General features: G+C 48.9%; 1 protein-coding gene across 8 annotated transcripts in view; it reads left to right on the top strand.

Annotated features, from left to right (window-relative positions):
- Enoph (enolase-phosphatase E1) overlaps positions 1–14659 on the top strand; it is a 39445-nt gene extending 24786 nt beyond the window's left edge. For 6 of the 8 annotated variants that reach the window (XM_089555354.1, XM_089555347.1, XM_089555350.1 and 3 more), the window contains exons 2-6: positions 3272–3373; positions 10001–10191; positions 11047–11179; positions 12755–12881; positions 14344–14659. In XM_089555354.1, the coding sequence (XP_089411480.1) occupies positions 3344–3373; positions 10001–10191; positions 11047–11179; positions 12755–12881; positions 14344–14615 (753 nt within the window). In that variant the 5' untranslated portion in view covers positions 3272–3343 and the 3' untranslated portion in view covers positions 14616–14659. Of the gene's footprint in view, positions 1–3194; positions 3374–10000; positions 10192–11046; positions 11180–12754; positions 12882–14343 lie in introns of all 8 variants that reach the window. The other 2 variants (XM_089555355.1, XM_089555351.1) reach the window with 2 other exon arrangements.
- Positions 14660–15624: the final 965 nt, after the last annotated feature.

Below are 15624 nucleotides of genomic sequence, written 5' to 3'. Positions count from 1 at the left end.
AAAATTTATAAAGTCAAGAAAGTTTATTATGTAAAAATAAATGACACGTTCCATGATTTTGCATGGCACACTTGTTAAAAGAGATGGGACGGTAATTAAGGGGTGATTCCTTGTTACCTGCTTTGAAGACCGGAACAGCCTTCCAGTCGCTGGGTATGCTACCTGTGGAAAGTGATTGTGCAAACAGTTTTGACAGAGACGGTGTGGAAGCATGGCGAGTGTTTTTAGGTACTTGGAAGTGACATCATCAGCACCTGTCTTGGTGTTTTCAATAATGCACATGATGGCGTGCACCGAAAACATGACTGAAGGCAAGCTCAGGTTGTCAGTTGCGGTAGAAAGGGGCATATCAATTTTTTGTGTGAAAACGGATGAGAAAGCGGTGTTAAAAATATTTGTACATTCAGTGCCACTGGGCATCTCAGAATAGATTAGAGATATTCCGCTAGAAGATCCATTTCTGGTTAAGAATTCTAATGATGTTATTATTTCTCTCAATCTGAAGCTTCAGGCAAAGAAATGTTCGCATTTTCTATTGACGTTGAAGAATTGTTCTATTCTGTACCTCATCCTGAGCTTTTCCGCGCTGTAAGGAATTTCATTGAAGACACTGGGCCGGTGGCCTTTCAGAACAGGGCAGGGTTATCTACCGACAACTTTTTAGAGCTTTTAAAGTTTTATCTCTCGTCCACCTTTGTCACCTTTAATGAGCGCCATTTCATTCAAGAAAGAAGGAGTGTGCGTAGGCTCGTGCCTAGCACCACTTTTAAGTGATATATTTTTATCTACTATTGACAAGCGTATTCAGGCGTCCCTTTACAAGGCCAACGTGCAGAAAATGTTTAGGTATGTTGACGACTACCTCGTGGTAGTGAGTGATGCTCAGGATAGAGGTATTGATGTGAACAACATTCTGGAAATATTTGCTAGTAACTCGTTCGGAATGAAGTTCACTCACGAGTTACCGCAGGAAGGTCACATCCAGTTCCTTGTATTTGAAGAAACGCGTGTGTGCTGGCAGTATAAGCCACGGTCGAAGAAACAAATTCTTAACTATGATCCAGCCCATTCCAAGCTCGTGAAAACAGCTATAGCAAAAAATTGCGTCCGGTCTGCTCTTGCCAAGTTGTGCGAGCATCAAGTGCGTGACAGCGTCCATGCCCAACTAAGGCGATTGGATAAGGCTGGGTATCCAGGAGAAATTGTGGCATCAGTGGTGGAAACCCAGATTCGCGCGATGAAGTCTGGTGAGCGGTGCAAGCCAAGCTAAAACGCACGTACCAAACAGCGACCTGTCGTTGTGCCCTACTGGCATCAGGTCTCACACCGCCTCAAGAAGGTTGGTGACAAGTGTGGCGTTGTATTTGCAGCCCCGGAAAAGCTGGGACACATGTGCCCCTCCTGGTGAATGATGCCAAAAAGAGGCCTATGGCCCAAAATTAACCTCTTGTTGAATGTGAAGTTGGTGTGAAGCATCCCCCTCGCCTGTGGCAGACGGTGCATCGGACAGACGGGACGCTGCCTCAACGAACGCTTGCTAGAGCATCGCCAGACAGCTCATTTGTTATCTGGCGGAGGTCACCTAGCTGACCACATTCGCCGTTGCTCACACAAACCAGCATGTAAGGCGTTTTTGGAAAGAACAAGTGCGATGCGTAAGACTCAAAAGAGCCGAGAAATTTTTGAAGCGTTCAGCATTATCAAGGATAAAGAAAACGGTGTCAGCAGCCCTTCTGTGGCTCTAGGCAAAAAAGAAATAGATTACCTGAAGGCCAACGGGTTGGTTCAGCCAGGTGGGCGATAAACAGAAGGTGCGCCGATGTGGCAAACATGAGCGGCATGGCGCAGGCGCCTGCTGCATTTTTTGGATAATGGGTTTTTATCTTGTCACGGATTACTTTTCTTTGCGCCCCCTTTTGTATATTATACCTGTTTGTGGAATAAACCTCAGTTGAAGTCCGGCGTTCGTCCTGTCTCGTCTACCTTCGTCCCTGTCTTTCTAGCCGCTGGAATGTCTCACAATAGTACTAGCAACCAACTAGCCCAACTTTCTATGCTTAATAGTTTTACGGAATGTTTGGTGCCTTTCCGGGATGACGGTGAAAGTAGTGTGCAAAACTTCGTGGTCTCTAATTTTGCGGAGGTAAGTAAGTGATCATAAACTTTCTGGATGATTAGTTAGAATTAGGTCCAAGATGTTGGAGGACTCATGTGTGGTTCAGTTACTAACTGGGTGAGATTGAAATTCAAATGTCAACAAAGTTTGTCATTTCGGTGTTGCCCGTTGGTTCAGCCAGTCATTGGATGGGTAATTCAAATCACCAAAAAGAAGAATGCGTGCGTTGGGATATTTGCCAGTTGTTTGATTTAGACTATCGTTTAACTGTGAAGAAAAGATTGGACTACTGGAGGGGGATCTGTAGCAGACGCCTAGTATGACGATTTGTGGCACGGAACAGCAGATTACCCATACTATCTCAAGCTCTGATTGGATGTTAATGACAGAACAAGGCAACAGCTGGTTAGTGGCAACAAGAACACCTCCTCCTGAGCCCTTGCGGTCCTTTCGGAAAACGTTAAAATTTGGCAAATCAGCTAAAACTTCCGGATTGGTGACGTCATCTGTTAGCCACGTGTCTGTTAGTACAAGTATGTTGCTGGAAGATGATGAAACAAGATTACGAATGTCTTTACGCTTGGAGAGGAAACTACGTATGTTGGTACAGATAATAGAAAAAGAAAGATTTGGCGGTTTACCACGAGGGCTGTTGCAAGGAAGATTAGTGGCGCGACGATAAGACGTATGCTATGAGATTTTGCGCGCAAACTGTGATGACTCGTCGAGCGTTTGGAACTGATGCACAAGGTTTTGTAGCGCAAGGAGAAGTTAGTGGCGGTAGCTTTGGCAAACTTTACGAGGTGCCTGCGCGCTTCTCGGACAGGGCATGAAAAGCCCTCCCCTATGCTGTAGTCGGTGCCTTCAACTTATGGCCATTTGAAAGAATCATCTCCTTGGTTTTAAAAAATGTAAATTTGACTATTATGGGTCGAATGTGCTCAGGAGAATGGCGCCCGAGGCGATGAACCCTTTCAATTTCTTTAGGGCCAATGGATGACAGAGGCGGTGGACTGTTTCTTCAGATTCGGAATATGTTTCAGATGTATTCTCATTTGTGTGGACTTGTTTCACACAGGAAACTTGCTATTGAAAAGCTGCGCCCTTGGTCTTGCGGCCGGAGGCAGTGACTGCTGCTGCTCTGTTGTGTGACAGGACGAGCTGTTCCCGTTTGCCCGGAGGAATGTGCGCGCTTACCTGGAGGCCCACTGGGGGGACCCCGAACTGATGGCCATTGTTTCACAACTCCACACCCAGGTTTGTACAGAAGCGCCTCCCTGTCTTGTTGGTTCAAATCGACATTAGCTGGTGGGAACTCATAAAAACCGGCCGATATTCTTGTCCCACTGGACAGTCGGCATATTAAAATCACCACCTGTGATGAAATCTTGATTCAGTGAAGATGCGAAATTGCTTAAACACATCAGGATTAGCACATGCTGGTGAACGGTAATATGAGCCAACAGCTAAAAGACGACCATTATCTAGATACACCAAACTAACTCGCCGGGCATTCTGAAGGTGACAATAGCACGGAAGATCGTAGGGAAGCATCAACTAGTGGGAACACGCCCCCGCCTTGGGTATTCCTGTCACAATGATATATTTAAAAACTGGCAGGGAAGACTTCGCCACTTAGAATGGAATCGTGAAGCCAAGATTCCATGCCAATTACAACATGTGGATTTAAGGCAGAGATCAAAAGTGCAAAGTTATCTGTTTTGCTTTTAATACTTTGCCAGTTTACAGCGAGTATGGTCAAGGCCTGCAATGCATTTACTGAACTGTTGTGCCGACCTTCTACAGATTTACTCCATCCAGTCCCATGTCTTGTTTCTAGCTATCTGTTAATCTCGATAACTCAGTCTTTCTTGGCGTCATAGCAAAGGCATTTCCCATCCATCACCAGTTTATCATGCCGTAGTTTAAAAGATTGCGAGAAACAACGGGTGTACTGCACAAATTTTGTATGCGCCTGTCTCTCTGCAAAAGTGAAATCCTCACGAATAGCATAAGCGGTTTGCTTCAGTGTAGGGGCGTGTGAAAGCACTCGTTCATTATCATTGTAACGGCAGAATCTGATCACAATCGGACAGTTTTTACTAGGCTTGTATTGTCCCAATCGATGTACACGCTCGGTACTGCTTGTGCTAACATGTTCACCCAGGCTTGACTGGAAAAATGATCGTGGCTTTTCTTCAGATTCCACCCAGCCCTCTTCTGCAGAGTCAGGTAAACCGAAAAGAACCAAATTATTTCTACGTGATTGGTTATTAGAATCCTCTAATGACAATTTCAACTGAGCAACCGCATCAGCATCCCAAGGCTCCATTCCGGCTCAGAGGGAGCTCTAGTACAGCGACTCTGCCCACCAGTTCACTTAGTGAAGCAGTCGCCACATTGTGCTGCTCTCGTACAGCTTTTAAGTCATGCACGAATTGTGTTTGAGCGTTTTCTAATCACGTCACAATTTCATAAAGGGGAGTGATAGCAGCCTGCGGAGGGAACCCGCTATCCAGGCCGGGGTTTCGTTCAACATCTCCACAGAGCAACACTAACAGCCGGGCAGTGTATTTACAAGTAAACTGAGTACAGCTACACCAACGTTGCTTAACAAATCGTATACAGTCAGTCACAGTGTCGGGGCACGACACCGCGATAAGACATGGATTGGACGTGCGATACATCTTTGCGAAGGGTTGATAACTAATCTGTACAAAGAGCCCATGCCGGAGGCGATGTCGAGCCCCCGGTGCCGCACACAGAAGTGGCGATTAAATAGGCACGCTGCGTCACTGGTAGTACCAGGCTGCCCGACGAGATGCTCCCTTGTGGTCAAAGTCAGTGGCAATGGAGAGGTGGAAGCCAGGAAAGTTGTTGCTGACATGCGCTGGGTCCTCGAGTGTCGTCCAAGAATGGGATGCTAGTGGAAAGGTAGGCCAGGGCCTGTACAAAGAAGGGGATTGAGCCCATGCCGGAAGCGATGTTATCTATTGCACCTAACCCAAGTCTACACTGTGAACAACCCGTGCTTTTCAGTAGCTTCCTTGACAGAAAGCCTGTCACACTGGTTGCCGTGGAAACATTCTCAAACACAGTGTCGCATTCAATTTCATTCTCCACATAGCCATCAAGTTTTGCCTTAAGCTCTTCCAATCGAGATTGACTGGGCGCATCTTCTAAAAATGCAGCTGTCAGATCTGAAAGACTCAGCAGACGCGGTTCCTCTTTAGCCTCCAACTGGCAGTTCCCGTACTTAGGCGGTTTCATAAGACTGTAAATAGATGTTGTAAAGATGCAGTAAAGTTGGCAGACAGGGGTATTCATTTTGGCCACCTGCATGACGGATGACGGCAAAAAAATTTTACAGAATATCGTGATAAAGTTTTGCTGTCAGGACATACTTGAAATTGCATTTTTCCAGAAGGTGTTTAGAAAGCTGCATTGTGCAACGAATGGTCACTAACAACTCTTCAGCAGTTGAGTCTGATAAAAAGTTACGGCGATCAATTTTTCCAGCCTTGACATCCTTCTGCCACTCATTCAGCCACTGTAAAGAAGCACTTCAAAGTCCTCGCCACCCAACCTCAGCCCTTCGTTTGGATGTCTGCGGTTTAGTGCATCAAACAGATTATTTATTCTGACTGTGACCTCAAGTGGGCTTTCTACATTCCCTCTGTCCCTCTCTTGGAATAAAACTGCAGGCCGTTTGCAATGCTCATACTAAAAAGCTGTGCAGCCAGCTCAGAGCACGTCTTGTAACCCGAGTTGCATCGAGGAACGAAGCACTTTCTCCCTGTGCGACTGGGCGCAATGGTCGGTGAGAATAGTCGCTTCTCCGAGCAACAGTTCTCGGGAAGAGGGCGAGAGTGATGGCGGCGAATGTCAAGCACAGCGCAAGTGACAGGAGCACCATGGGGCTAGAATAGTGTGGCGATGGGACACGGTTGGCCCGACCGGCACACAGTGGCGCCCTCTCTCGGCATTCTCGGAAGTTCGTCCAAATGTTCTCCACGGCAGTTGCACGGTGGAGGGGCGCCTTCGTGCCACCTAAAATACTTCTAACACCCAGTTGCTGACGGACGACAGAAGACGAGACAGGCACATGAGCTGGACTAACAACCAAATGGTGTGTGTTGAGAAAGAGGGGGGGCATGGAAGGGAAGAAAATGCGGGACGAACATGACAGAGGACATACATACGGGAAATCATCACTGATTAAGAAAGGCCATCTCCTGTGGGAATAGAGCCACCGGTGGTTGTCTTGCACACGGGTTGCTTAATGTGCGAGTGTGAAAGGCCTCCGATATCAGGCGCAAGGTGTGATCTCCGTACTGGGCGATGACAGTGGTTCGGTTTAGAGATGCCTCACATGCGTCGCAGTCTGCGGAATGAGTGACGCTCCGTCCGGCCTCCCCGATGTGAAAACGGCCGCATGACAGTGTAGTCCACACCACAGCAACAGGTGGCAAATTTATTTCGGTCTTTCTTCTGACCAGCCTTCTTTCCGCTTTCGAACGAATGAACGACTACGCAAACACATGAAAGATATTGAAAACCAGTCACGCCGAAATAACATTGTCATTCATTCCGCCAAGTATAGAGATCACAGCTCGCACCTGATATCGAAGGTGTTCCACATTCACGTGAAATCAGTGATGATGTCCCGTATGTATGTCATGTCGTGTTCGTCCCGCATTTTCTTCCCTTCCATGCTTTATAATAATTGCCCCCCTCTTTTGCAATAAACCATTTGGTTGTTAGTCCAGCGCATGTGTCTGTCTCGCCTTCTTCCGTCCCATCTGTCAGCGCTGTTCTGCCGTGCCATCCAACAGGAACCAACCAGCTCAACTCAGCCCTCTCCTTGACAGTTATGGCACGAGTTTTATCAAACCACTATTTCGATGGGATTAAAAAAAAAATCACTTGGCCCTGATAATATCCCCACGACATTCTTAAAAAGTTGTGCAGAAGTTTTGGCTACATTTTTCATCATAATCTTTCACAAATCTGGTGTTATGCCTTATTACTGGCGTGCTGCAAGTGTTGTACCTGTGTTAAAAAAAGGAGACCCATCAGACATTAATAATTACCGCCCATTATCACTGACTTCTATTCCTTGCAAATTAAATGAGTGTAATGTACTGAATTATGTAAACAATTTTTTACATATGAATGAAATAATTAGCGGCAGGTAGCCTGGCTTCCAGCAACGTTTTTCTACTACTACACAGCTAATTGATAACATACACAAATTAAATCTCTCGACACTGGCTGATATCTTTATGTGCTTCTCCAAAGCATTCAGCAGGGTTCCTCACATTAATAGGCATCCCTTCTCAAATCATCGCTTTGGTTATCCCATATTGAAGAAATCGAAAACAATAAGTGGATATTGGAGGGCACTTCTCTCGCTTTCTAGATGTTTACTCAGGTGTTCCACAGGGCTCAATCTTGGGATCTGTTTTATTTATAGCTTAATCAATGATCTGTTTTGGAATCGAGCAGGTGGACCGATAACTGCACTGTGTTTAAATCTACTATTCACTCTGTATGCTGCCAACTTGCAGCTTCTAGCAGATCAGTGCAAAGAGTGACGATTAATTATGACCAACAAGGTGAGCAAATGACACTTGTAGCGCCCACTCTTGAACACGCTGGCATATTTCAGGAGCCACTGCCACCGACATAGAAAAATGAGAGAAAGATGACAGGCACAAGCGAAGAGCCATCGTTGGCTGGAAGAAGAGAGGCTCCACCGTCTGTGTTTCCGAATAGCACACAGCCAGGCCTTCCTGGTGTTGTAGCATCCAGCCAATGTTTGCCTGCACAAATTCGTACAAATGTTCCTGAAAAAAATATCCTCTCCTTTCTCCGTGAGAGCTTAATATCGGTTAGGAACATCTGTTTTTTAGCAGTGCCACATATTCGGCAGTGTTTGTGTGGCGATGTATAATTTCTTGTCTATTGCTGCTGATTCTAAGCCACAGCGCTTACTAACAAATGAATGTACCCTCTCCACCAATTTGGTGGTGCACCACAGAGCATCTAATGTGGGTCAGGACTGGCTCTAGCTGCCCCTTCTGGTCTGGTTTATGGCTTATTATCTTGACATCTCGAGCTAGGGTTTGAATGACAATTCTAGCAGTGACTTTGCCACATGCTCAGTTGATGTAAAAGATTTGTACTATTCCATACCGCATGACGAGCTAATGGTGTCTGTAGAAGAATGCATATATACGCGTGGTGCCGTTGCATTTCAAAACGCCTGCGGAATGTCTATAAGAGGGTTCTTGGAACTATTATCAGTGTACCTCAGGTCGACTTTCGTCCTCTGGGAAGAAAAAGTGTATCTCCAGAAACGCGGTGTTTGCATCGGTTCATGCATCGGTTCAGTGATTTGTACTTGGCTCAAAAAGACAGGTTCCTGACCGTAACCCTTGCTGGTACAAGTGTTGAAAAGGTATTTAGGTACATTGATGACTACCTTGTTCTTTGTGATGGCCAACACGCGAGTAAGCTAGAAACAGTAATGGAGGAGGTGGGTCGCTGTGCGCAGGCTTTGCAGCCACTTATTGTCACGCACGAGCTTCCTGCTCAAGGGTCACTCAGGTTTTTGGACCTGAGACTTGAGTTCACTAGAGGGCATGCCTGCTGGGCCTATGAGCCCAGAGGGGAGAAAGTGCCAATGCCCATCAGCTCACTCTAAGCTGACCAAGAGGGCTATTGTGAACTTGTGCCTCACAAATTCCTTCTGTGTTCATAAAATGGAAGCGAGCTTTCTTCGCCAGGCGGAACGGCTTGGCAGCGCACCTGTTGGTATCTGTTGCCAGGCAGATGAGAAAGCACCTGATGTGGGCTGGGCCCGAGCAGCAAGATGAGGCAAATAAATAGAAAGAAAGGAGGCCGGTGGCAGCAGTACCGTACATTCACAACGTTTCCCATCGCCTGAAAGGCATTAGTTGAAAAGCTGGCGTGAGTGTAGTGATGACGGCTCCTAATAAACTGAAAAGTGTGTGCAGACGAGTCAATTCCGGCCCGACCAGAAAGAAGCAGGGATGCACGATAAAGCATTGTGCCTTGTTTATTCGTTGCCAGTGACATGTGGGAAACAATACATAGGGCAGACTGGCAGGTGCATGAATGAAAGGCACAAAACTAATTTCGAGCAAGCTTGCAGGAACCTGGGAATTCATTGCAGAGATTGCCCTTCAACAACTTGTGCACCTGATTTCCAAACATGTAAAGCCTTGGCTAATTGCAAAGACCGGTTAGTCCGTGAAATAATCGACGCAGCTTCGATAGCGAGGCTGTGCGACGAGTGTGTCAGCATGCCGTCTGTTGCTTTAACAAAGAAAGAATTCGACATGTTAAAAAATATGATTATAAATCTCTGTGATTATTTGTCCTAGGTTGTCATTTTAGGACGCTTGAAGGTGACGCATGTGTTCTGAGGGTGTGCAGAAGGTATAAGAAGCAGAAATAAAAATCGGTTGTGAGTGCTTGTCCCTTGTTCTGTCACAAACAGACAGAGAGAAGGAAAGCATTTCATACCCACCCTTGCATGAGTGCACGCACAACAAAAAAGGTGACCATGCAGCCCCTTCTGACCTGGAGGCAGTCGCCACGGCCCGTGTCCCACCGGCATCAGGTTGCATTCGGGGCCCACTCCTGGCACAGGGGATAAGCCACTGGTGGGGCAATCCAGGTTCCTGAGCAACCTCTCGCACGACCAGTCATTAGTTTGACCGGCCAGGCTGTTTGTGGGCACACACACACAGACAGGTTTTCGCTCCATGGGGCAAAGTTAGCGACCAGCAAAAGACAGAAGAATGGCCAGTGACTGGTAGTGGTCGGCAGCTGTGTGCATCCCCTGTGGTGCAGGCATGCCGGGATGCGGCTGAGGATGGCCCCCCCGTGGGGAATCCCGAGGAGACCCCCGCGGAAGCCCTCCGCGGCCAGCTGGAGGCCAACGTGCTGTGGCAGATGGATGCCGACCGCAAGGCTGCACCCCTCAAGGCCCTGCAGGGCCTCCTCTGGAAGGAGGGATACGCCAGCGGACAGCTACGGGCCCCGTGGGTGTTCTTCTTGGTTATTGCTGTTGGCAGCATAGAGGCTTTGGTGGTTTTCGGCAGTGGGAAGTGAATAACAGCGGGAGAAAAAACAACGGTAGGTTCCCAGCCCACGACCTCCAAATTTCGTATCTGGTGCTGTACCAACTGAGCTACGATGGCGGCTGTCTAATGTTCTGCTTTCGGGGTGTAGTGTCCACCAGCGCCACCGTCGTCCATAGCAGCGGACGTCCTGTATTGCCACGTAGGGCGGCAGCTGCGCGAGAACCCTGTTATGCTGCCTATGGCACGGTCAGATTAGACCGTCTTGGGACATGCATAATACCCTGACCAACGGCTTTTCTTTGCAAGTATAGCTGAAAAGCATACAAATCTGGCATTCAGGCTAGATGGCTGGACTAAAAGGTGGAATGACACGGGATGCTCCACCCCAAGAAAAGCTGGTATTCGACAGATGTGCAGCTGTAAATCATTCGTAATATGTCTGAGTAGGTGGTCGATGGGAGTGCATGTGTTCTCCCTGGGTGAGCATGACAGAGGTACAGCTCACAATATCTGTTTGGAAGTTAATGTGTATGTGCAAAATGTAACTGGATTGTCTCTTTAGTGCTTCAGCTGCTTGAACTGTGACTATGCGGGGGATGCATGCATGTATGGTGTAACATTAATAGCATGTTAAACGGGGGTAATTACCAGACCTTGCGAAGAACAGTAATATTCTTCGTATATTTCAAGGGTTATTTTGTAGTGATTATCAAAAGGTCAGTATGTAGAGGATAGAATGCAGTAGAGAGTTTCTGCCAGAAAAAATGCAGGATTATAAGCCATGCCCAGTGAGAGATGCGCACTGGTGTGCAGGCTGTACCCAGACGTGGTGCCAGCCCTGACCGCCTGGCAGTCCCAACACCGTGGCCTGTTCATCTACTCCTCGGGCAGCGTGCAGGCCCAGCGGCTGCTCTTTGGCCACACCACCGAGGGGGACCTCACTGGGGTCAGTCTCTGTTGTGGAAGGGAGGAGCAGTGGGCGGCTTCAGTCCCTCCTCCGGAATGGCACGCAGCAACCCAAGCCATGCTGGTGGCAACAGGTCCATCAGTAGAGAAGTGGTGCTCTCCCACTGACTGGTGCCGTGTGGCAATCTGCACTTGGGCAGTGCATATCACGGAAGTGGGTCGCGCTATGCTGATAATTTCCTGTCTGCCGAAGCTTGCTCTTCCCCGGTTCACCGAACAAGTTCAGCTTGTCGGGCCAGTTGGTTCATTACAGATGTGAAGAAAGAACTGTGCAGGCGAGGCATGGACGGCCTTTTCCCCATTGGTGTCTCATTTGTGCAGTTCTTTCTTCGCATCGCTAAGCAAGCGCAACGGCGGCGTGAGCATGAATGGGAGCTAGCATGGAGGTGGGCGCCCTTTGCAGACTCCTGGCACTGGGTGGCAGAAGTAGGAATCACCGCACTGAGAGGAAACGCCTTCCGAGGAGAGCGCATCAACTCGCTCAATCCCTGCTGCAGTGTGTTGTCATGAAAACCTCTTCTGCACGCAGCAGAGGACCTGCGACCAAGTTGGCAAGCCCTTCCCCTTCCAGCATGCACAAAGTGACCAGCGGAGAGCTGAGAACACGCTGGAATTCAAATTTTGACCACAGATAACAATATTTGTGAAGCAGCATGCTTTAACGTCCCAGGCATACTGCAAGTGTATTAGAGCCCCTCTCAGAGCAAAAGTTGCACAGCGATGCAATCGCAATTAAGACCAACAGTTGGAGGCCCCACATCTCAGACCTGACGGATACATCGACACTGCATGCAAGTCAGCTCCCCCAATTTACATTTTTGCAGAAAGTCGACGCGGCTTCAGTGAGCTTTACAAAGCATCAGTGCATTTTCCATTTTTCTTGTGTAATGGCCCTGTGTGTTGAAAATGCCTGTTGTGCCGGTCAGCCTCTTTTTTTTTTAGCCAGAAGTATTCCAAGAAAATTGCTGTTTGCTTCAGACTAAAGAAGTCACTGTTCGCACATGCCTAGATGTAATCCTACTGCCTGTGCAACTGACGTAGCTATTCTTGTAAGAATTTTTCACTCCACTCGCTATTGCCGTGCTTGTAATCAAGCGGCATGTCAGCAGTGTTACCCTGCAGTCTCATGTAAGAGGTTGTCAACTAGATAAGTGAGCAAAAAATGTGGTTATCCTTTTTTTTTTCATTTGTGTACGGGCTGCACCTTCAAATTTCATGCCCGAATTATTAAAAGAAAACAAAGAAGTGCAGCCCTTAGAGTGAGTCCTCTCGGGCTGTGGGTGATGCCTGTGGGCCCACACAGCATCCGGAACGAAGGGCAAATTCAGAGATGCAAATGTAGAACATTGCCTGGTGGCTGCCGATGCCTCCACGTTCTTGTGGGTGGTTGTGCCCCTGGCAGCAGGTCTTGCTGCCACCGTCGCTGTAGAATCTCACACCACCACGGGTGGCATTCCCAGCTGTGGAGGCCACATTTGTGTGGAGGCAAAACACCTTGAACGAATCTTGTGCAGTTGTGTGTTGTTGTTACTGACAAGGATGTGGCCTACTGCAGCTGCTGGACGGCTTCTTTGACATCAGCACGGCTGGAGCCAAGACGGACGCCCAGAGCTATGGGGCCATCAGCCGGGCCACTGGCCGGGAACCCAGCCGCATCCTCTTCCTCACCGATGTGGCCGCAGGTCTGTCTGTCCCCTGCCTGCACTAGTGGTGGTGGCACAAAAAATGCAAAACTTGCGCATTTATTTCCATTACCCTCCTCCCATTGCATCTGCTTTTTGCCACTGGAGGCATTGGAGTTTGTTTGGCAGCAGTGGGTGGGATGGGAAAGAGTGCCCTACAGAACAGCACGGTTGAAGGGTGCAGCCCATGTGCCAAAATGTGTGTCTTTTTTTGAAAAAGTAAGAACGCAGGGGGGTGTGAGCGGCATTTACTCTGTGCCCTGGTGCACGCTCACCCCAGCAGAAGTTGCGCAGCACCCGGCAGAGCAGCCCTTGTTGCAGTTCGGGAGGCGTGCACACTTTGTGGCAGCCTGTGTTGTTCCTCCGGGAGAGCCAGCTGTGTGGCTGTTGAGTCATGGGGCCACTACAACTGCCACACTGGGTGGCAGCCACAGAAAGCTGGTGATGCCGATACGGGAGATCGCAGGGCGAGGAGAAAAAGGTGGTGGTGACGCCATTCACAGGCAGCACCTGGAAGCCCCGGTGCATTTTGAAGGCTATTTCCACATGGGTCATGGTGACCCTTATACGGTAAATTTGGTCTGCAACATGAATTGCAGCTAGCCAGGGGATTTAAGTGGGGGAAGCTGGCCCGTACCAATGGGGCACCGTGTTCCAAGTGACTTGGGAAGGAAATGCACCTGTGGCCCTCAGCAGCCAGTGAGCTGATTTTGGACGTGGATCCCAGAGGCACTGCCTCCTTCCATGGAGGACAGTGGGTGCACCACCTGGGGAAGATGTAGACGGAGCCCAGACAGAGCGAGGGTGTGTGGTGCAACTAGTAGAGGCAGGAATCAGCTGCTGGGTCTGTGCACTGACGCCTAATGCTTTGTCTTTGGGCATTCACTTTTTCTTTTGTGCTATACACATCAAGGGGGCCACATGCTCAGCGAACTTGGCCGAGGGAGCCAGCATGCCCAACCACAGCCAAGGCACTCGTGTGCAAAACTTCCTTCGGGGCTGGTGGTGTTCAGCATGTGGTGTTCAGCAGCCCATACGCCAACTGCCAGGGCTTCATCTGTTTGCATTCTGTTGTTAATAGGCAGTGGGTGGCTAAATTAGAATGTTCACAGCCATACGTGGTGCATTCACATGCACAGTGTGCAACTCCGTGTTGACCACCACTGGTGGTTGCCTGCAGACCTTCGCTTGTCGTCATGCCCACCTGATGCAGGTCTCTGCACTTCTTGCTCGCCCTGTGCAAGTGCAGTGCCAGCTCCTGGTACGAATCGAGCGCAAAAGTATTGTGCCACTGAACACTGTTTGAAGTGGCGCGCATCTCATGGCAGCCACCATGAAAGCGATGAAGAATTTGGCTCTGCCACTCACCCGTGTACTAGTAATAATTGCACACAAAAAAGCAAAGGCTGGGCGTAAAGGTGAGAATGCACAGTCATCTCAGTGCCCTTTACTTCTGCTGCAGAGTGCGCAATGCAGAAGAAGGGTGGTCTCACAGCCACTACTTTCCGTTCACCACCGTGCAGAGGCCCAGGCTGCGCACGAGGCAGGCTTGCAGGTGTGTCTGGTGGTGCGTCCGGGCAATGCGCCCCTCACGGAGGACCAGAAGGCAGCCTTCCGGCACATCACTTCCCTGGACCAGATCCAGCTGTGACACAGCACACATTGTATGCGACGAGACTAGGAAAGGTTTCTCCACTGATTGCCAAATATCGGCAGAAAGAGCCACCTGGCTGATTGTCCCAAGCTCAGGACAGAAATAAAGGTGATGAAAAGTGGGAGTCCACTGGTGTTGTCCTCTCCTTTGTGTGGGTGCACAGCCTCATTCAGTTGCTGCAGGATCCTCTTACCACAAGTTCAGTAAACTGCTTTTTCTAGCAGCATTCTAGCAGCATTCTGGCAGCATTCTAGCAGCATTTCTAGCAGCATTAGCATTCAGCCATGTCTTCTGACTCAATCTTGCCTGATGAAATGCCACATTCCACAACTTCGGTTGTACCACTGGAATGGCAGCAGGCTTGTATAGTTCGGCCAAATGTGGGGTCTGGCAGGGTGTGCTTCGTCATTTTTGCATACGTTACTACACCAAGGTGTTTCTCGTGCTGTGTCTTTATAAAAGGTGAGCCACCTACTATATAAAGCAGGAGGCTCACCTGGGTCAGATGAGTTTCTGATGTCATCACAACCTGCCAGGTGCATATACAGCACGTACATATCTGGTATATACTACATATACAGGGTGTCTGTCCCAGCTAACTTTAGCCAGGTTCCAAAAATATGCCAAAGCACTCTAAGGGCCGTTGTACGATCGTTTTTTGGGCGGATCCACCCGGCAGGCGGATGGCGGACCGCCCAACCAGAAAATAGGCATCCGCTCTGTCCGGCGGGCGGAGGGAAAGTTGGTCAACTTCAACTTTCGGGCGGATGAGCGGATCCGCCCGGCGACCGGATTGCAGCGATTGGTTGCTTTTTACGTAACGTCTCAGCCCCCTTCTGCCGGGGCAAGATGGCCGTCCTGACGTGAAACATATTATATTGGCCACATGTTGGTATTACGAGTGTACAGAGCGACTGCGAACTTCTCCGCGTCCAGCAGTGGCGAGCGACAGTTTATGATGTTGAATTCGGTAATCATTGACGCTTATGAAGTTGACAGAGCGCCTCTCCAAACCGACGCAAGGCCTACGCGTTGGCGGTGTCAGTGTTTTGTGGTTGTTGCAAGCGTTCCCAATTCCTGCGAGGATCA

This window comes from Amblyomma mixtum, chromosome 8 (assembly GCF_055824585.1).
Source record: "Amblyomma mixtum isolate Tamu chromosome 8, ASM5582458v1, whole genome shotgun sequence".
Taxonomy (NCBI): Eukaryota; Metazoa; Arthropoda; class Arachnida; order Ixodida; family Ixodidae; genus Amblyomma; species Amblyomma mixtum.
The sequence above is the reverse complement of the archived record's forward strand: the minus strand, read 5'-3'. Positions and strand labels throughout refer to the sequence as shown.